Raw genomic sequence first — 21,260 nt, forward strand, 5'->3', positions numbered from 1 at the left:
TGCTCTATTAAGGTTGGTGAAATCTACGCACATTCTCCATGACCCACTTGACTTTTTTACCATTACTACGTTTGCCAACCATTCAGGGTAGTCACATGGCTCAATGAAACCTGCCGCCAGCAGTTTATCCACCTCTTCTTATATTGCTGTCATTTTTTCCGTGGAGAAATTACGTTTTTTCTGCCGTACAGGCCTAACATTTCTGTCGGCGTTTAATCGGTGAACCATTATCTCTGGATCGATACCAGGCATCTCATCCGCCGAGAATGCGAAGATGTCCGCGTGCTCTCTCAGCAAGCTTATGAGGTTAACCTTCATGTCACTCCCCATTTCTGTACCGATCACGACTGTTCTATCCATGTTTCCAACCTCCAGCTCGATATTTTCTGTCAGACCATCTGGCATTGGTCTTGGTGCTGATACCGGCCTCTCATCAAAGTGTTCCATGTTCAGGTCGGTTCGACCCCTTTTTGTGCAGCTCTTCCTTTTTGACAGTTGTTCCTGTCTTGCCGGCTTAGTAGTCAAGTGTACCTCTTGCCTTGCCGGCTCAGTAGTCAAATTCACTTCTGGGACCATCCTTCCCGGTGTTCTCAAAGCAGTCAAGTAACAGGACCTTGCTGCCAACTGACTTCCCCTTATCTTTGCCGGCCTTTCCAGGTTCGACATATATATCATTGTCAAGTGATAGGTGGAGACTACCGCCTGCACGTCATGTATGAATGGGCGACCGATGATCACATTGTAGGCCGCTGGTACTTTAATGATTAGGAAATCCACCATGAGATCTCGCATTTCAGATCCTTCTCCGATTTTCACCGGCAGCCTTATACTACCCTCTGGGTACACTGTAGATCCTGAGAAACCGATTACTGGGTAGTTCACCCTTTGAAGCTCGTCCTCTGGTATGTGCAGTTGTTTGAAGGCTTCCCAGAAGATGATGTGAGCTGCCGCCGTCTACCAGTACTCTGTTCACATCGGCATTTGCTATATCAATTGTAAGAACTAGTGGGTCATCATGCGGAAAAATGATGCCTCTGCAATCCGACTCCGAGAATGTCATCACTGGTATGCTGGGTGGGTTAGGCCACACTCTTGTGTTATGAAAGTTTACCATGTGCCTGTGTTCCTCCAAGCTTCTACTGGCGCCGCTTATTGTCCCTCCGTGGACTGGGCCGCCAGAAATTACTGGCACTGGTTTCCGGCTGTTTTTGCTCGATTCTAGGCGGCTGATATGACTGCTCGATTCTAGGGTATTGTTGTTGATTTTGCTGTTGTGGCCGGTATGAATTGGTAGGGTTTCCCCCCACCGAGTTGTTGTTACCATTTCCTTGCCTCGCCCTATACTGCGAGAAATACCCCTTTCTGACCATATCCTCAATGTTATCTTTGAGGTCTCTGCAGTCCTCTGTTAGGTGGCCGTGCTCATTATGGAAGTCACAGAATTTCTTGACATTCCTTTCCCTACTCTGCATTGGTGGCGGCCTTCTCCAGCCGTCCATCTTGTTGTTTATGTTATAAATTGCCGTCCGCGGTGTGTTCAGCGGAGTGTAGTTATCAAAGAGTCCTCTGGACTCCCTTCTGTCTTGCCGGCTTCTCTGCCCTTGTGGATTGGCATTTCTGTTATTCTGGTTTCTCTGGCCTGCCCCTTGCTGATTATTGCTCTGATGAAAATTATTTCCTCCTTTTCCCGTCTGTGGGTTATAGCCTGGATTGTACCCGACATTTCCGCCGGTTTCCACTACCACATTGGAGATCTTCATCATTTCATCCCCCCTGATGTACTCGTTGGCCTTGTGCAGGACGTCACCCAGATTGGTGTATGACTTCCGGCTGAGATATTTCTTGAATTCGCACTCTTGCATTCCCCTCATAAGAGCCAGAACAGCAACCTCCTGCTGCAAATTGGGAATAGTGATTGACTCGTTGTTAAAGCGGGTGAGATAATCCCTTAACGGCTCTCTATCTCTTTGAGCGAACGACATCAACTCTCCCGATGATTTTTTTCTCTTCTGTTTGCTCACAAATCGTGACAAAAACGACGCCTGCAGCTGTCGGAAACTGTATATGGAGTGTGCCTCTATGCCCTTATACCAGCTCGCTGCAACTCCTAGGAGTGTAGATGGGAATACTTTGCACCACATGGCATCAGAATCAGTGTACAGCATCATGTGCTGTTCGAATGTGGTGCAGTGATCCTCCGGATCCGTCGTCCCATCGTATCTCCCTGTCGGGATTTTTATCCTTTCCATCCTTTCTTCTAGGATCTCTCGGCACAGAGGAGAATCCTTTGGCTGGATTGTCTGCCGTCTAGCTATCTGTAGAACCGGCGCTCTTCGTTCATATTCCGCGATGGGGACTTGCTCTGTTTCAGGCCATTCTGTTTCCGCCAGATCCGAGCGCTTTCTTTTTCTGGGGTGTTTTCTTGATTCAGGGCGATTAGGAGATCCCTAACAGGTAACTGGGGAACTGCCGACCTGGTCTTTCTTAGACTGTCGACTGACCCTAGCTGCGGCGAGGCTGGTAGCTCTGACAAAGCGGCCATCACCGCTGACAGTGTTTTCAATTGCTCTCCCGTGAATACTTCCGATAGAGGAGACAGACGCTCCTGCAGCGTCTGCTCCAGCGGAGTTTTCGGTTGCTCTCTGGCAGGGCTTTCTATTTCTAACTCATCATCGTCCTCCACTGTAAATTCCCTTTGTGCCGGTATCGAGGTGTTTTTTGTTGCTGGGCTTATAACTGATTGTGCTTATGACGGATGGGCGGGGTTTAGAAGTGAGGGTTGGAACTTGGAGATTGTCGCCGGTTGCAGGGTTGTTGCCTTTTCTTGACTTTTCTTTGATTTTTTACCGTCTTTCTGTGAGAAATCCATGTTGACTGTTCTACCGTTTCAAGGGATAAGGTCCTCTCCTTCTAGCGCCAATTGTTCCGAGTGTGGAATGAGAACAGCTGACTGTGGGATACTGGACTCCTGTCGAGATTGCCGGTTGATATCTGCACAACAGAATGGATTAACTAGCCTCGGGGGTGGTTCGAGGATCCCCCCTCCGATGCTTAAGTAAGATTACTGAGAGATTAAGAGATGATTAAGAGATGATTAGGAGATGATTAGAGAGTAAGAAAGAAGTGTGTTTAAGTGTTTGTGTACCTCATAGCAATAAATGAGGTGCTCCTTATATAGACCAATCCAAGGTTACGATCTGGTAGGTCCCTTGTGGTTAGATAGCGACCTGTTGATAGTGACCCTTGGTTGGTTGTCTTCATGATAATGCCGGTATGGGGTCTGGCAAATAATGCCGGTTGAGGATATTTACCTAAGATGACCAGATTACCTGCAGGTTGAGTTTACATACGGGGAGTTCTGCCGGTACCAGGTGGTGCCGGTAGGACACCCCGTACAACTAGCCCCCTTAGAGTAAGCGCATATATGACAATTATTGCGCTTGCTCTGAGTTTAATGGGAAAAAATAAGTATTATTTTGATACCTGGTGGTACACTAATAGTGTACTGAGGGTCTGTTTGGTTGAGATTACACATAACTTTTCTTTTTTCAGTTTTTGGCCTCTTATATACTAATATACAGTACATCTTTCTTGCAGGGCTTTTCTTGGAAGTGTTAGCAACTATTGCATTAATAATGCAAAGTGTCCTGTTCTTGTTGTAAGGCAACAAGTTTGAAGGACATCTTTGATTTCTGGTTATGTATTGATGTTATTTTAAGTATGCTGCTATTTTATACCAGCACGTTATGGTAAAATATTGTGCTGGAGTTGTTCTATTAAATTGAGGATAAAACTAGATCAGTCAAGCTCCATAGTACAAGGGTTGGCATTTTATCGCAGGAGACAAAACTTTGCAATGATGCTTTCTTCATATTGTCAAGTGTGAACACGCCACACCATCAATTAAATAAGCATTTGTGTAATGTCTAAACAAGAACAACAATGCGGGTGCCAGAATCACAAAATCTAAGTATAATTGTTTGATTTGCAGCCTTCTAATTTTGTGACAATGTTGCAAACAACGGCAAGTTTGTTAGAAAAACAGACGATTGAGTGTGGCAGCAAGTCGTACTCCCGCTTGTGCTAATCGTAGATTAACTATTGGTAAACGAGAAATGAAGTAATCATCTGCAATAATTGAATAGATTTGATGTCAATTAATTAGGTAGTAGCTAGATGGACATAACTTCCATAGTTCCATATAGGTATTGTTAATTGTTAGAACAATTATGAGTTACTCACCTTCTAGTGTTGAACCTTCATCTGCATCTTTGTATGCCCAACTGCAAGCTGCCTCTATGCTTTCTGATGCATATCTATGGAACAAAATATTCCACTTTTATATATATAATAAATTGTAACTATCTGATTGATTATAAGAAGTGAACTTAACTATTTGATTATAAAGTATAACTATACATTACCTCTGTTTCAAAATGATCTTTACCCTTTACGTTTTAGTCTGATTTATAGTGTTCTTTACACTTCGCTTTATTCTATTTCTGGATATCAAAAATCATTAATTTTCTTACCCCTCCTACCCCACAACATTAAAAAAAATTTCACTCACTTTTTTTTTTTTTTTTTTCTTATAACCACCCATATTTTTACACATTTCTCTTACTTTACCCATACTTTAATATATTCAATCAACTTTCCCATTTTTTATTTAGTAACCGTAAAGATCTTTATGAAACAGAGGTAGTAGTAAGAATTTTATCTTCTATATAAATCCGTCATATACTTCGTACAGGTTTTGGATTATGTGTACGTATGTACGGAGTATTGTTTAGAAATCTAACTGTAATCTATATTTTTCCTATATTAGGGGATGATACGATTTGGGGAGTTTTTAAACGACGCCCCCATTTTTCTAAAAACGCCCGCATATAGTGCAGAAAAATACGATTTTGCCCTTTAAAAATTCACCCCAGCTAATAATAATAATAATAATAACAATAATAATAATTTTTATTATAATTTTTATCATCATCATTATTATTATTATTATTATTATGAATTATTATTTTATTGGAGGGGTTGAACAATTAAAGGACAAATCCGTATTTTTCTACTTTAAATACGGGCGTTTTTAAAAAACGTTGACGTCGATTAATATTACACTATAATTTTCCATGTATTTCAAGTTAATATACGACGTATAAAAAGTTAAAGAAGAAACAAAAAGTAGGTTAGTAGATCGTACATGTTTGGACATGTTGGTTCGTCATGAGCGCAATTTTCCCACTCTGGAACTTGATCAGCCCATTCTTTCTATGTTTGCATATTTAAATTTAGTAAGAGAAAATGTATGTTAATTAATTGTTAGATTAAGATAGAAAATTAGTAAAGACTAATGGCAAAACCGTAATATTCTGCTGAATGGCGTGAATAAGGTCACCCAAATTTGAATGGTAGAAGCTTTGTTCTTCTGTTTCCATAATGCTGTCATCCCAAACCTGGATTCATTCAATTATTAATTTTTAATTTTTAATTTGTCTCAAGTGCAAGACCATAAGTATTAAGATTGACAAAAATGAACAAACCGCAAAAGAATATTCAAACCACAACATATGAATAGCTAATGTACTTAAAAAGTCAAAATATGTCAATTAAATAACCGAGGAAGTATGAAGTAAAACAATAAACTTACATGATGAAGATTTGTCTTTCTTGTGTACCAGTGCACATCTATGGTATTTCCTCCCTTGTCGGAAGCATGACTTACATGCAATGGCTAACCCGGCGACATAATTAAATGAATAGGATTAGTAATTATGAGGTCGTAGAAATACTGTTTGTTTCAATAAATGTGTTTTTCTCTAAAAAATAATAATTTTGGGTTGTTATAGGCTTAAATTAATTACAGGAACGTACATACCTGGTGAATGTCTCCCATGAAATGAGATAGGAAAAGAAGTGCTTCCGTGCCATTATCTGTTGTGATATACAAGTATTTAAATATAACACATTAGTATTGAGGTCGAGTCATTAATATAATAAATATAATATAATACTTCGGCCCTGTTCTTCTACTCTTTTTTTGGCTCAATAGTAATGAATTGAGATGAATTGAGATGAATGAATAGTAAATAAATAATATATCGTATAATAATAAATAATACTATTTCCGTTCCTAAATGATATTTACGCTTACTGTTTGCACGATAATTAAGGAACTTTGTTGACCATGCTATGGTGGAGGTAACAACTAACAAGTGAAAAAATAAGTTGCTATAAATTATCCAACAATGTGAGTGGATGAAAAGTAATTATATTAAAGTATTGTGAGTGGGTAAGTTATAGTGGACTCTCATGATAAAATATTGGAAGTTGTATGTTGTGATGGGCTAAATGAGAGTATAAATATTCTATGCCAAAAATGGAATAAACTATAGTGTAAAGAAATTTCAGGAACGGATGTAGTAAGTAATAAATAATTAATAACTTATAATAATAAATAATAAAAAATAAAAAAAATAATAATAATAATAATAATAACAATAATAATAAAAGATGAACAACGCAATATAATAATAGTTATTTTTAACAATATAATAATAAATAAAATAATAAAATAAGATTGAAATGAGTATAACGTCGTTCTTTTTAACTGAATTGAATGCAATTGAATGAACCTGAGCTGAACTAAACTGAATGTAACTGAAATTAAGTCCAAAAGAACATGACCTTCCTCACTGCATTCTTTTTTAAATACTGAGTACACAATTTGATTTTTGACATTATTCATATAATTTACTTTGACTATCAATTGTGATTTATACTTTCTTTTTGTTTTTGTTTCTTTGTTTTCTACTGCTGCTCTTGTTAATTAACTTCTGCTTTTATTGTATTCAGGGGCTCTACCTCTCAATTTCAACAAAAAAAATAATCACGTAGTCTTGTTATAATTGTCTCATTGTATAGATTTATATTATCAAGAATTTATAATTTTTACTCTTTGATAATTAAATATAAAATGATTGAAATATTGTATTGAGAAACTTGATAAAAAAAATTATGTCAACTAAAAAAAGGAGTATGAAATTGGCTAGTGCAATTAGGGCTGTCAAATCGGGTTATCGAATCGGTTATAAACGGTTCGGGTCACGTCGAAATAGGTTAATGTCGGGTCAATATTTCTATTCGGGTAGATTCCGATAACTTCAGCCTCAGTGAGGTCTGGTTATAAATTTTTTCGGATTAAACTCGGTTTCGGACCTAGCAACCTTGGTTCCGATCAACCTCGGGTTCCATTGGAACTGGTTTGGGTTTAAAACAATTTTGTATCGATTTGATTTGGTTCAGATTGTGTTTGGTTCGGGTGTATGTCGAATTCGGGGACAATTTGACCGATTTACTTCGGATACAGGTCATGTCTGGATCGACTAACTCTCGAATTCAGGCCGAATATGGATCGGTGAGTCTCGGTTTTCAGGTCGAGTTCGGATAAGACGTATCTTGGATTAGTTACGGATTGGGTTTGCGGTTCAAGTTTATATCAAGTTTAGTTTGTAATCTTGTGTTCTAATAATCGAGTGACTCTCGAATGTGTGATAAAAATAAGGTCACTTATTATTCTATGACTTCATGGAAAATAAAGATTTTTAAAAAATACTATTACTGTATCTCCAAATTATTTAATAAAATAGAATTTAGAATAATTTTTTATATTTAAGTTGGATTTACAAAATTTATAGTTCAATCCGGTTAACTTGAGTTACATAAATGACGAGTAAATTGAATAGGATTCGGGTAAAAGCGGGTGTTAATTTTTATTTTTTTATTCATCTCGGGTGAATTTCTTTTATCGGGTAAATTAGAGTCAGGTTATTTTCGGATGTCGAATTTAACCCGGTCGGATTAGCAACAATCTAACTTGACGAAAAGCTGAGTTGCCAAAAACAAAACTTGTGAAAAAGGAAAAAGAGTAAAAACAAAAGAACAAGCCCACAGGCCACAATCCATACCCCTTATCAATAAGCCTAGGCCGCCCGACAACATATCTCATTCATAGAGTGGTTTCGAGTTTTACCTAGAATTGGGTACGGGCTGGGCCAGCAAACAGGTTGCCTAAGACGGGCATGCATGACACGAGAGAAAGACAATGGGTTACATGGCCGTCTTCAAAAGTTTAGGGTCCTATGCCAATTATGAATGTATGAATTATTTGAAGATTTATCAATTTTTTTAGGATATACTTCTTCCGTTCCGCAATAGATGCATCATTTCTCTTGATTTTGGTATCTTAGACAATGTTAAGTAAGTCTTACATTGATTAGATAGAGTAAGTAGATTGTTATTCTTGTGGGCAAGAAGCTGAGTAGTGTAATTGTTGATTGCCCCGGCAACGCAATTGTCCTTGACGCCATCTTCATCCTTGCAATCCCCTTTTGAAAATTTTAGACCTTTTAAGCTGAGTACCGTTGATGATTAAGAATAAGGGGTAAAAAAAACAAGCATAAAGAAGGGCGTACTGTTATATTGGAAAGTGCATAGAGAATCAGGGACGTTAATGTAATGGAGGGATGAAGACCATTGATAATGGAACTTGACATGGTCTGCCCATGAACATACACTCCCCAAGTCCCCTTCCGCGTAATCTGGTAACAACCTCATTACTGCTTCATTTGCTCCTTCATTTAACCGCGACTGCCCTCAATTGTAACCAAAACCATTTAACAATGTCAAAGACGGACTATATTAAAACATACACCATAAATGACGCGTATTATTTTCTGGTATATAAGCCATTTATGTATGGAAAGAAAAAATAGAATTATAGAATATGATAGTATTAGACGGTTTTGGTAACATTTTAGTCAAATCTTTTATATCAATAATAGAAAATATATCATGCTCCATATTTTGGTCAAATTAACATATTAAACATATCGAATATTTTGGTCAAATTATCATATTAAACATACAAAATATATAATACGTAGTAGTACAAAAATTGCTTATTATTAGATGAATAAATGAGTGTGTTTAAGGCCCTCTTCGTAAAAATTAGCGGCAACGGATAGCGGTTAGCGGTTAGAGTAGCGGGTAGCAGTGAATAGTAGCGGGTCACGGTTAGCTGTCAAAGTAGCGGGTAACTAACATGAGAGTTTGCTAAAAGTAACAGTTGATATTGTAAAATTTGTCAAACGCTACCCACTACCTTAAAAGGTACACATTTTAACGGTTAACAAAAGCTATCCAACCGCTACCTCTATTGCTAACCGCAACCTAAACCGCTACCTTGCCAAACACTCACAAATTTACAAATAGTGTCTTGAAAAAGTCAAAACGCTACCCGCTACCTATAAATTTACCGTTGAACACGCCCTAAGATTTACTCTCTCCGTCCCGGAATACTCAAACCAATTTAACCGGCACAGATTTTAATGCAATGTAATAGACTTAATATTAATTGGATGGTACTCCCTCCGTATTTATTTAAGAGATACACTTGGACGGGCACAGGTATTAAGAAGAAAAATTGAATGAAATAAAATAATAAAGCAAGTGGAGTTGGATAGATATTTTAATAATTAAACAAATGGGGACCATGTCATTTTGGTGGGTGGGATGTGAGGTGGGTTTATGAAATTATTTGTTTAATAGGATGGTGGGTCATAGAATAAATTAGATGTATTATTTAATTAGATGGTGGGGTTGATAAGTTACTAAAAATGGCAAGTGTATCTCTTAAATAAATACGGCCGGAAAAGGCAAGTGTATCCCTTAAATAAATAAGGAGGGAGTAGTTGATAGTGAGTATTTTTTTAATATAGATAGTGAGAATTGTGTCAACTTTTTAAAAGAATAGTGGAAAATGACTCACTTTTAATGTTTTTAAGGAGTAGAGATATAAGTGGGTCCATGGGTAAGTATAATACTCCCCCCTTACTTATTTAAGGATACACTTGCCTTTTTCGGCCGTATTTATTTAAGAGATATACTTGTCATTTTTATCAACCCCCCATCTAATTAAATAATACATTTAATTTACCCTATGATCCACCATCCTATTAAACAAATAATTTTATAAACTCACCCCACCTCCCACCCCCAAAATGACATGGTCCCTACTTGTTTATTTATTAAAATATCTACCTAACCCTACTTGCTTTATTATTTTATTTCATTCAATTTTTCTTCTTAATACCCGTGCTCGGCCAAGTGTATCTCTTGAATAAATACAGAGGGAGTATCAATAAAATTTTGCCATTTATAAAAATAGTGCGAGTAATTCGAGGCGATTTTATTAGGAAAGCAGTGCAAGTATTCTGGGACGGGGGGAGTATTGATTATGGATTAGTTTTAAATAATGTAAATATTTCAGTTAAATTTTTTTTTTTTAAAGATGGAATAATTTTCAAATATTCATGTGTGCACGGAATTTAATCTAATATATAATACAAGTAGTACTCCGTACATCACAACTACACAACAACAATAACAAGTTAACAACCTTTATAATACACATACCATCAGTCTTATCGAATAAACAAAGATATCATTAGTTGCTTCACACTAATTATGGTCGTGACATAACATAAACCAATTTAGAATTCACCGAATTGTTAAAGTTTAAACTGACTTGAAATGATCCAAACAAAATATTATAGTGAAAAATTTGCTGGTAAAGTAATAAATTAACCTGAGCAATCCTGCAAACAGCGGTATGACCATCAGTGCCCCAGCAATGAACATCTGAGAAGAAAAGTGCAAGCAAGAGGAAACCCAAGCTTAATTTCACACTTGTCATTTTCTTTTGAATGAGAGATGATTTTATGATGCAATGTTCCTATGAATTGTGCAATATTCTTATATATATATATTAATGGGAAAAGGTCCCAAAAAGGAAGAAAAATATCACATAATAAAGTCCAAGTGTGAATGCTTTGATTCTGCGTAAAAAAGTGTGACATTTTGTGCTATATTCAGTAGCATATCTTTTGTTTTTATTTGTGTATCAAATCATATACTTTCTCTGTTTCGAAAAAATTCCTAACGCTTTGACTAACTAATACGTTTGTAAAAATTCAACTTTGACCATAATTATATCTAATTATAATTTTTTATGAATAATTTAATATTACGAAAGTATATAATAAAATCAATTCAACGATGTTTAATTTGATAACATTTTCTTATAATAAATTAACAAAAATACATGGTCAAAGTTGTTGTATGAATAGTGGAAAAACTAAAAGTGTTACAATTTGTTTGAAACGGAGGAAGTATTTTGTTGGATAATTACCACTTACCTCTCTAGCTCTCGATATATGTGCCTAACATTTTAGGTAAGAATGAGCGGTAAGGAATTACAAATGTTTGAAAAAGGGGATAGATTTTGTGAAACTTCGTGAATTAGAGTGATTTCATTGATCTTATATATATATAGTGGGTTATAACATTAGTCTGTATTAGAAAATCTAATGCGACTAGAAGTCTATTGTACATAAAATATTTTAAGAAATTCTATCTCTATCACACCCCCGCTGTCTTAGCGGGAAAAGGTCGTACGCATGTCGTAGTGGGAAATGTAATTCTAGAAGTAGATTACAAGGCCAACATGCTTCATCAACGACATTAGCGACGCCGCGGTATTCCGCCTCCGCACTTGATCTGGACAGTGTAGGCTGACGGTTAGAATACAAGGAAATGAGATTGTCCCATAAAAAACAACAATATCCTAAAGTTGAGCAACGAGTGCCTGGACACACTCCCCAATCTGCATTAGTATAAGTAATCAAGTACGTAGTGGTGGTAGGATATAAATGTAACCCATGATCAATGGTACTCTGAATGTAACGCATGATGCACTTTAATGCATTGAAGTGAGACCTTTGTGGATCACTTATAAAGAGGGAAACCTATTGTACCGCATAAGAAATATCAGAGCGAGTGAAGGTGAGGTACTAAAAAGCACCTGCTAAACTGCGGTTAAGAGTAGATATGTTACTGAAGGATCGGAATCTGCACTAAGTTTGAGTTAGTGTCCACAGGAGTAGCGGCAGGCTTACAAGTCCCCATGCTTGCACACTCCAAAATTTCCCATGCATACTGCTTCTATAAAGAAAGAAGCATAAAAGAAGGAGTACGAGGGACAAAAAATCCAGAAAATACACTACTACATTTCTTATCAGATGCAACGCCTAAAAACGTTGCATTAGGCATCAAAATCCGTCGCATTAGACCTAATGCGACGACAAATGACCCTTACATCCGGTGGCGTTGCATTAGGCCTAATGCGACGATCAGTGACCTAATGCAACGGGAAAATTAATACCGTCGCATTAGATAAACATCTAATGCGACGGTCCTTAGATGGGTGTCGCATTAGTTCTTTAGCTAATGCGACGAACATTTAAGCTAATGCGACGGTTATTTTAGCTAATGCGACGGTTATTTTAGCTAATGTGACGGATATCTACATTGGCTTAAAAGAATAATGCAACACGTTTTAGCCTAATGCAACGGTAATTTATTGTCAAAATAAATCGATATGTTGAGCACCTAATGCAACGGGTTCATTTATTCATAATAATAAATAATAATAATTAAAATTATTATTCTAAATTAAGAAAGGATGTCAATAATAAAAGATTTTCATTGACTTAAAGAGTAATATTACAATATTAGTGCCCATAGGACACATGCATTACAAAATAATCGTTCACTAATTAATTTAGTGTTTTTAATGACAAAATGCATAAAATTAAAATCCACATAAACAAATTCAACGTACATTACTAGAAATCATAAAATGACTCAAAAACAAACAAGAGCCTCCACCATGTCATTGCTAGATCTACATTTCTTCTCCATTTAGCTCACCATGCTCCTGCAAGTTTAAATCACGAATGGCCACAAGTTAGAGATGGTGCACTAGCTAAAACACGATAAATTAAATAATTTAATAAACTTCATATTTATTCAAATAAAGCATGAAATTTCAGACCCTAAACTTACTATGAGATGAGATGATGAATCTGTGCAGCAAACAATTCTATGAGATGATATATATTGGCAAAACCATTCTATGAGATGATGATTGTCAGAAATGTAGACAATATATATATGTCCAGCAAACAATATATATTTATTCATAAGTGGATTACTGCAGAACCACTCAAAATAAACTGTAATTGAATCTAATATAACCAACCAAATCAATTTCAGACCCTCAAACCATGTGAGTCTAGGTCTGCAAGGAGCAAAATCAGTAGTTAACTATTTTACCAGCATATCAACTTACAGAGGATTTAAAAAATAAATGAAACACAATGAGGATTTAAAAGTAAATTATAAAAGAAATAGATATGAAGTAGTAAATTATAAAAGTAACATTTCAAGCAACTCAATAATCAGTTGCCTGTAAATTGAATTTCTATTCAAATTATACTCACCAAAAAAAAGGACAAAATTTGAGAAACCCCTAGAAAATTAAACCCTTCGTTTTTTGGGAAACAAAAATCAGTATCCAACTACAAAATAGTATAACAGTTTTGCGTGTCACCACCTCCCATCTATCCAGAAATAGTATACATAGCATAAGCAGAAACATTAAGCATCCCAGAAGGAACAATGCAAAACCGGAAGAAGAGCAGAACAATAACATCAGCAGGGGAAGAACATAAGCAGGAGGTGGAGGACAACCTTAGCAGATCAGAATAGACAAGCAGCACCAAAACTGGTTAGAAGAATAGAATCTCAAATAAGCAAGCAACAAAAGCAGTCTGAAGCAGGTACAACAACTAAGAAAACAACAGCAACACTTTCCTAATGTGCAGCAAACAGCCAAGCACAACATCAAAATTCAATATTAGTCAGCTAAAGTAAAAAAACTCAAAACTCCAATCTGTATCATGTGCAACCGCTATGAATGTAGATCATTTCTTAAATTTTGGAATCGAACAGTAGCATAGTCCATAGTTTTCCCCATCTCAAGAAATAAACATTGCATACATTAGTCCATAGTTGTCCACTTCTTTTTAGAAGTTCAGAAGACAAAAAAAAAATAGAAAAGAAGGGAGACAGAAATCAGATTTTGTATTACAGAATGAGAAAATACAACATAATATAATGCCAAAACAAATATATTACCTGGTTAATTGTCCTACTTGTCCCCCCAGACTACCCGTTTTGCTCACTAACATGCGGCGACTAGATGCATCCTTTGGAATCGCTTTCACTAGCTGAAACACTACCGAGCATATATATATGACTTTCCAAATATGAAGGAAAAAAATAGATCGGAACAAAAAAATTCTAGTTAGTATACATGATCATTTGTATACTTGGTGAATTTAAGCAAATTGAAAACTCTAACTTTTGGATACATGATCATTTTAGAAACTGCAGTTTTGAATGACAATTGGCTTCAGACTGTAGACAATCCAAATCGAAGAAGTATTACCTAACAATAGAGAAAAGGAGTGAGTAGACCTAAAGAACAAGACGGCAAGGTCATTCTAAGCACAGAAAAGATACTGCATTTCCTTTTTCACTGTCATAAAAAACCAAACTAATTGTCCCTAGTTGAAATAGCCAAAACCAGGATCATGATAACTTTCAAGCCAATGTAAAAGGTAATCTTCAGGAGATCAACTTTCAAGCCATGCAAAATGACAACCTTGAGGAGATCAAAGCAAAGACTGATGCTGCAAACAAAGCCGTGTCAAAGATCGGGGAACATATGTCTGGCGGTCAAGGTGGTAGTTCAGGTGGTACTGGTACTGGTGACCAGACCCCTGAAGCCGAGTATGAAGAGGCCAAGAAGTAGACTGACTAACAGTCTGTGTTTTTAAAGTGCATATTATAAACATAAGTACATCACTTCAATTTTGTTTACTGTCCTGATTATGTGCAATATTTGTTGAATGTTGTGCTTCTCAGTGATTCTGAAACTTCGTTTTTCTTTTTCATGTTCTTCAGCAGACTCGTTTTTCAGGTTGTTTTTATTGCTATTATCTTTGAATAAACTTGTCCCTTTTCTTTGAGTTTCAGTGTGATCCAATTCTGCGCTACTTATATTATGCCCAAGCAACTGCTGCTGGTGAAATATATGGCCACACTAATAATTGAAGCAATGCCAATAACAGAGAGATAAGATGCAGAAAAGAGAAAGGTAACCAAGTAAGCAAAACATATCAATACAAGTAAAAATAACACTTCCGCTATATTTCTGTAACCATCTTAAGAAACGAAAACTCCAAAATGGTTTGGATTCAGAAGGCGTAAATTAGCAGGAAAAACGCAAAGTAATACAACCGTTCTCCAAGAAGAAACCTATGAAAGCTAAAAAATGAATGCATTGCACCAGGCATTTATGGAACAAGAACTGTTTACATGTCATACGACTCATATTGCCAAGTGCCAAAACTCTAAAATTTTCATTAATGTTTTTTCCAGAGTTGTAGTGAGCATAACTTTTTCCAGAATATGTTACAGGTGAGTCTCATGAAAACCAGCATAGATAGCAGCATATAAATAGCAGCATAGACAACATAATCTAAGACTTCAGCAAATAAATAGTAGTTTCAACTTTTTTACCTTTTTGTATGACAAGTGAAATTTTTAATTATCATGTTGCTAGTATTTTCATCCTCATTACCGCCTCCATCATACTCGAGTCATCATTTCGTTCTTCCACCTGGTTATTGTGATTTCCATTTGGAAAACCCGAACCATAAGTTTTTTCTTGTAGTATTTTCTTGGCTAAGAGCCCAACACCTTTAGCATTCGTTCTTTTTACATTCATTTTCAAATTCTCCATCCACATTCTTTCATATTCTTGAACTCTAACCTGATTGTGTAGACCAGAAAAGTTGGCCTTATTGGCTTTCATCTGCAAATGCCAAAAACCAGAAAAGCATGTCAAAAGGGAAAATCATGTACCTATAGTCCTATATGTCAAAACGAGATATGAAAGACATTAAAGAGTAAAAATAAGTTAGAATATGAATAAAAATTTCCAGTAATTTCAATACCAGGCACTCAAACTAAAGCAACAGCAGCAAAACAAAAAGAACACGCCCAAAAAACAACAAGAAGTCATCCAACTGAAATACTAGCAGAAAGCAGATCACAACAAAAACACCACCTAGATGGCTACTGCTTCCTAGAGGCACAGAGAAACTAACGGACTAACTACAACACCCACCATACACAACACTTAAAACCATCTCGAATTATGTCTTATCACTCTTCCTATAAGGGTGGCAGATATTCATTTTTCCAGTCTAACAAACCAGCACAAATCACTCTAAAACCTAAATATTCTTCCAATAAAACACAGAATGAATGGCAAGTATCAAAAGAAAATGAAATATCAACCTTGTCATGTCAGCATTCCATGTAAAAGATTGAAACAGTGGAATAATATGAATTACTTTTCGTCTCACATTGTCATATGTTAACGACCAAAAAAATCATTATATTACTTGCTAAATGCTCAAAATTCATGTAAGTAATGTTCTGTACATTTAACAAATTTTCCCAAATATAACACAATTGAAAGTTATAGGCTAGAAACTCAGGACTGTATTCATCTTTCAACTATTAGACCTTCCATCATCAAAATTTAGTAAAACTAAATCAAATCTTTCAAATTTACAGAATATCATTCAATATTAAACTTTGAGAATTTTGACAAATGTGTAAAAAAGGGGAAAAAAAACAATATCGAACCAAACCCTCAAAAAATTATCCAAATTCATACAATTAATACACAAACCTGAATTGTGAATCAATTACTTACCGTGAATTACTCGGCTGGTTTAAGGAGAATTTGTTCTCGTAAGTTGCTCCAATTCAACCCTGTGACTCGATTAAGCGACGTGAGAGAGAGAATTTTCGCAACCAATGGCTAGACCTTGCAAGAAATTCGATTAAGCCTCGGACCAAATTGTGAATTGCAGATCAAATCACATTTCGAAACCCTAACTTTGTAAACGCTCTCAGTCTCTCTCCTCTCTATTTCTTCGGTGGAGTAGAAAGTGTTTGCGTTTTTCCTAATTTCTGTTTTCCATTTTTTTTTCTTTTTTTGGAAAATAATTTGTGGGAATAATTTAGGTGCGCGTGATTTGAAATTTTTGGAAATAATGGGAGGGAATAAATTGAAATCCATAACTGTTGCATTAGCCTAAAAAGGCATTGCATTAGACAACCTATTGCGACGGTTTATCATAGCCGTTACATTAGCTCAACCTTATGATGTGTTATAGAGAAAACCGTCGCATTAGCCCTATCTAATGCAACGGTTCTATATAAGTGTATTATCCTTCTTTGAACCGTCGCATCTGATTAGAAATGTAGTAGTGATAATTTAAGGGCCCCAAATCAGACATTGAAAATTTTGTCCTTAAATGGGTGATTATCCTGTCAAGTAGTGAGTCCGAAGAAGTGCATAAAATAATATCATCAACGTAAAGTATTGAGTATGTCATGTTATCACCTTGTTTAAAGGTGAATAAAGAAGTGTCACTCTTAGCAATGCCAAAACTCATTTGTAATAAAAATTGAGCAAACCTTTGATATCACACACAAGGAGCCTGTTTGAGTCCATATAGAGCCTGCATGTCAACGAATCCTGGAGGTTGGTGCATGTACACAATCTCCTGTAGGTCACCATGAAGAAAAAAATTTTGACATCTAGTTGATGAATAAACCACTTCCGATCCATAGCCAAAGTCACATGTCCTTGTATTAATTAAAGCAATATATTCATCTTGCATCGACGCATTCCAATTTCGGTAAGCCAAAGCTAATTTGTGATTTTTAGGAATGGGTGAACTGGTGAGTGTGGGGCCACTAGCTAGGGAGAACGGTTAGAACATATTTTGGGTTGGGTTTTAAAATCCTGTGTTGACTCTGGGTGATCCGAGGTGAGGGCGGGGGTGGTGGAATTGGGTGTAACACCCTAAATTTTTGGACCGAAAAATTTTGTGCGTTTACGTGTAATGATTATTTTTATATAAAATTTTATATGTTTTAAGGTGCTAGTGCGATGATTTCTTGTAGTGTTAGGCATGGGTTTTGGGCTGCACGAGCCGTGTGGTACTCATGGGGTAATTAGGGTTTGGCTTTCTAGTGCACGTTCATTCCCTCCTTCCCTCATGTTCTATAAGCATTCTCCTTCAGCATAACTGCACAATATCCATCCATTAATCCTCATTTAGTCTTCAAGGAATTATTAAGCTTTATTCAAGGTGGGGATTTAGCAAGCATTCACGTAAGTTCATAATTCTCTTCCCTTAAGTTTTCAGATTCTTTTATGTACATTTTTTGTACATAATCTAACAATTCATATTTAATTACGTCAAGGTTTTGAAGATCAATCAAGGGATTAATCTCCCTCCTTTCCTCCGTATTGTTTCCTTATGTCAATCTTGGAATTCAAGGTAATTAGTACAATCCTAAACTCCAGAAATCATGCTATGCTTAGATAAAGATTAGATACGAAATTAGGTTTGATTTAAGGGATTATTTTTAGGTGAATTATGTTTTACTTTTTAATATATATACGTAATATATATTGCAAAGGCTTAAGGTTTCGACTTGTAATACTAAAGGATCATCTACTTACAAGGTACACATGTGCATGTAATCTATATAAACATAAATGCTAATACTTTAGAATTGTAATCCAATTCAAATGACCCAATCCTAATTGATATATGCTTTCCGATGCTAATACTCCTGCTAGGCATAAGTCAACGCAACATATAATCTAATACTCTTGGACTAATTCGTCACCATTAGAATTGTATGCTAATTCGAATTCCTTCCTGCAACAAAATTAGCTTTCATTAGTAGGTTTAAGTTATAAGTTTATTCTGTTAATTAATCTTTGCCATTTAAATTCTATATTGTCTAAATGATTTTGCCCAATTTTTCATTTGTTCCGGCATGAATAGCTGCTATAAATCATGATGTTTTGTGTGTATAATTGGTTAAAAATACTTAGTATCATGTTAAGGTCAATAGGTAAAGTCATGGTTTAGGTTAGAACTAGGAAATAATTATGCTGTGAAATACTAGTGCGGGCGGCGAAATTCTGATAGCTTCTCGTATTTATTTTGATTAGATTACATGTATTACTATTATGGTGATTAGCTGTCATGTTTATTTTTTTTATTAGATTACATGTATTAGCATTATAGTGATTATCTAAGTGTTTGGGCTCCCAATTGGACACCGATTGGGCCAGCAAGTCCAAAGTCCAATGGCTCAAACACAACAACATCAAACCCTAATTGGCTATTCAGCCGCCAAACAAGGCCCAAGGCCCAAAACAGCAATAAATGATCTAAGGGTACATTTATTACATCAAACACTATAAATTGGCCGTCAAGGCTCACACCTCAAGGTACGTCCAATTTATTGCCTTAAGACTACTCTTTAGAGAACTCTCTCTAGGATCTGAGCATTGTTCTTAATTAGGCATCGGAGGGGCTTTCCTCGGAAACACCCCCGAGGCTAGTGACATTGTCATTGTGCAGGTAAAATTCGGACACAACTCAATCAAGCAAGCAAGATCTTCAACACTAATGAAAAGGGTCTTCATATGAATCCCATTGTTTCAACACCAGAACAATTTGGCGCCGTCTGTGGGGAGGAACACTTCAAAGCCTTGAAAAACTAACCGTTTTTGCTTCAAAAATGGATAACCCTAACAACGTCGTTCACAACGATTTCATCGTTCACACGGATTCAGAATCCGACGCGGAGATGCAGCCGCGGTCAGAGGGGAGGTCACAGCCGAGCAGGGCTACGACCGCCGTGACCGCAAGGCCTCCTATTCCAACCCGGGAAGAGCTCACCGCGGCCATAACCATCATGCAAAACTTCCTTTTCAACGAGAAGGAGCAAGGTCTGGAAAATGACTGACGCGAGGAGAGGAGAACTAGGCGACGGCTGAACATGCACCCTAACGAAGAGGTTACTAGACCTGACCGAATATTTCCTCCCCTGTCGGGAACTGTAGACACCTAAATCGTGTCTCCCCATTGGGATGATGACGATACCATTATCCTTGTTAGGTGGTTGGAACAACTCCGTATGGAAGTACCAATTGATGATACCATTATCCTTGTTTTCCCTTGTGGCTTTAATGGACTGCCCTTCCCCTTAAACTTATAAGAATCAAAGTTACCCTTAGGTTCAACAAGATTAGCTTTTGCAGAACCAGAAAACACAGATTGGCCCTTATCCATAATACGGTTCTCCTCCTCAATTTTCAGGTGACCTACGACTACGAGTTCCTCTAAGGTAAGGTCTTTCTTCTTATGCATTAATTGGTTTCTAAAATCCTTCCATGAAGGTGGCAGTTTCTCAATTAAAACAATAGCAAGGGTTATATCACAAATACCCAAACCCTCGACAGCCTTAGCAATGCAAATATTCTCATAATCATTAATCTGATCAATAATTGGTTTATCATCCTCAACTTGAAAATCTAACCACTTACTAACACAATAACGTTTAGTACCAGCATCATCAGTTCCATACTTTTTAGCTAAACCATCCCAAATATCCCTAGCATGATTATAACCCATATAAATATCAAGCAAAGCATTCGACATGTGATGCAACAATATTCCCTTATAGGTTCTATCATCCTTAGCAAACTTCACCTCAAAATCATGCAATTCAGATTCATCATCAAGTTTCACAACATCATAAATAACATACGCAACATCAATTTGTTCCAAATAAAATTTCATCCTAACAGCCCAACGTTTATAATTCTTTCCATCCAGAGGTTCCAATTTTGACATGTTAGGAATAAGAAATTTCAAATTCATAGCCATAATTAAATTTGTCCCTTAGATTGTTAGCTAAATAAATAATTGGAACAACTTAGCTGGATATTACGTGTACACAAACTGAATAATTTTTTCGCGCCGTGGCCGAACCACTGCTCTAAAAGGCAATTCTGCGCTACCTCTGATGCAGTAGAACACTTGCGGTTGCCCTCCAGGGTTAACACGACACCAAGGTTTGTGTGCAATCACATAATTAATTAAACCCACTTCTGACCAAAATGAATAACCCGACCCACAAAACCAACCCCACGCCCGCATTTGCCAAGTACCAAGTAGCAAGTACCAAGGCCCATGGCCCACGGCGCTCGCGCGTGTGTGTTGTTTATCCACCCATGCCACTCTCATGCCTTCTTAAACAAATGTTTCCCTCAAGTCCCCAAATATAAACATTGAAACTAGTTGGTGTTTTCCCATGTGGGACTTTTCATGTTC

At 36.6% G+C, this 21,260-nt stretch overlaps 3 protein-coding genes and 1 long non-coding RNA gene across 5 annotated transcripts; all 4 read right to left on the reverse strand.

Moving 5' to 3' along the window:
* Positions 1-1,136: 1,136 nt before the first annotated feature.
* On the reverse strand, positions 1,137-2,168 carry LOC110777623 (uncharacterized). Its single transcript, XM_021982212.2, has one exon. It carries the CDS (start codon positions 2,166-2,168, stop codon positions 1,137-1,139), a length of 1,032 nt encoding a protein of 343 aa, XP_021837904.2.
* Positions 2,169-3,850: 1,682 nt separating this feature from the next.
* Positions 3,851-10,827, reverse strand: LOC110777621 (endonuclease 2). The gene is made up of 9 exons (XM_021982211.2): positions 10,652-10,827; positions 8,478-8,652; positions 8,274-8,390; positions 5,882-5,937; positions 5,654-5,737; positions 5,367-5,459; positions 5,207-5,274; positions 4,243-4,316; positions 3,851-4,128 (listed from the first exon to the last, which is right to left on the reverse strand). The coding sequence occupies exons 1-9, from the start codon at positions 10,757-10,759 to the stop codon at positions 4,034-4,036; spliced, it is 870 nt and encodes a 289-aa protein (XP_021837903.1). The 5' UTR covers positions 10,760-10,827; the 3' UTR covers positions 3,851-4,033.
* Positions 10,828-12,589: 1,762 nt separating this feature from the next.
* Positions 12,590-17,093, reverse strand: LOC130470442 (uncharacterized). 2 transcript variants are annotated; one of them, XR_008930747.1, is made up of 4 exons: positions 16,760-17,093; positions 15,553-15,847; positions 14,104-14,416; positions 12,590-12,841 (listed from the first exon to the last, which is right to left on the reverse strand). It is a non-coding gene; the product is annotated as an uncharacterized lncRNA (long non-coding RNA). The 2 variants fall into 2 exon arrangements; XR_008930746.1 differs by having other exon boundaries at positions 14,104-14,203; positions 16,760-17,083.
* A 2,813-nt stretch (positions 17,094-19,906) lies between these two features.
* On the reverse strand, positions 19,907-20,813 carry LOC130469887 (uncharacterized). Its single transcript, XM_056839404.1, has 2 exons — positions 20,072-20,813; positions 19,907-19,917 (listed from the first exon to the last, which is right to left on the reverse strand). Exons 1-2 carry the CDS (start codon positions 20,811-20,813, stop codon positions 19,907-19,909), a joined length of 753 nt encoding a protein of 250 aa, XP_056695382.1.
* Between the last annotated feature and the right edge of the window lie 447 nt (positions 20,814-21,260).

The sequence above is a fragment of the Spinacia oleracea genome, chromosome 3, assembly GCF_020520425.1.
Source record: "Spinacia oleracea cultivar Varoflay chromosome 3, BTI_SOV_V1, whole genome shotgun sequence".
Lineage (NCBI taxonomy): Eukaryota > Viridiplantae > Streptophyta > Magnoliopsida > Caryophyllales > Amaranthaceae > Spinacia > Spinacia oleracea.

Excerpts from the sequence above, each read along its gene's own strand:
- LOC110777623 (XM_021982212.2), bottom strand. The coding sequence starts at position 2,168 with ATGATGCTGTACACTGATTCTGATGCCATGTGGTGCAAAGTATTCCCA.
- LOC110777621 (XM_021982211.2), bottom strand. The coding sequence starts at position 10,759 with ATGACAAGTGTGAAATTAAGCTTGGGTTTCCTCTTGCTTGCACTTTTC. Across the intron at positions 5,938-8,273 it reads ACTTACTCTATCTAATCAAT|ATAATGGCACGGAAGCACTT; the intron begins GTAAGACTTACT and ends ATATCACAACAG. Across the intron at positions 4,129-4,242 it reads TGAAGGTTCAACACTAGAAG|ATGATTACTTCATTTCTCGT; the intron begins GTGAGTAACTCA and ends CAATTATTGCAG.
- LOC130469887 (XM_056839404.1), bottom strand. The coding sequence starts at position 20,813 with ATGGCTATGAATTTGAAATTTCTTATTCCTAACATGTCAAAATTGGAA.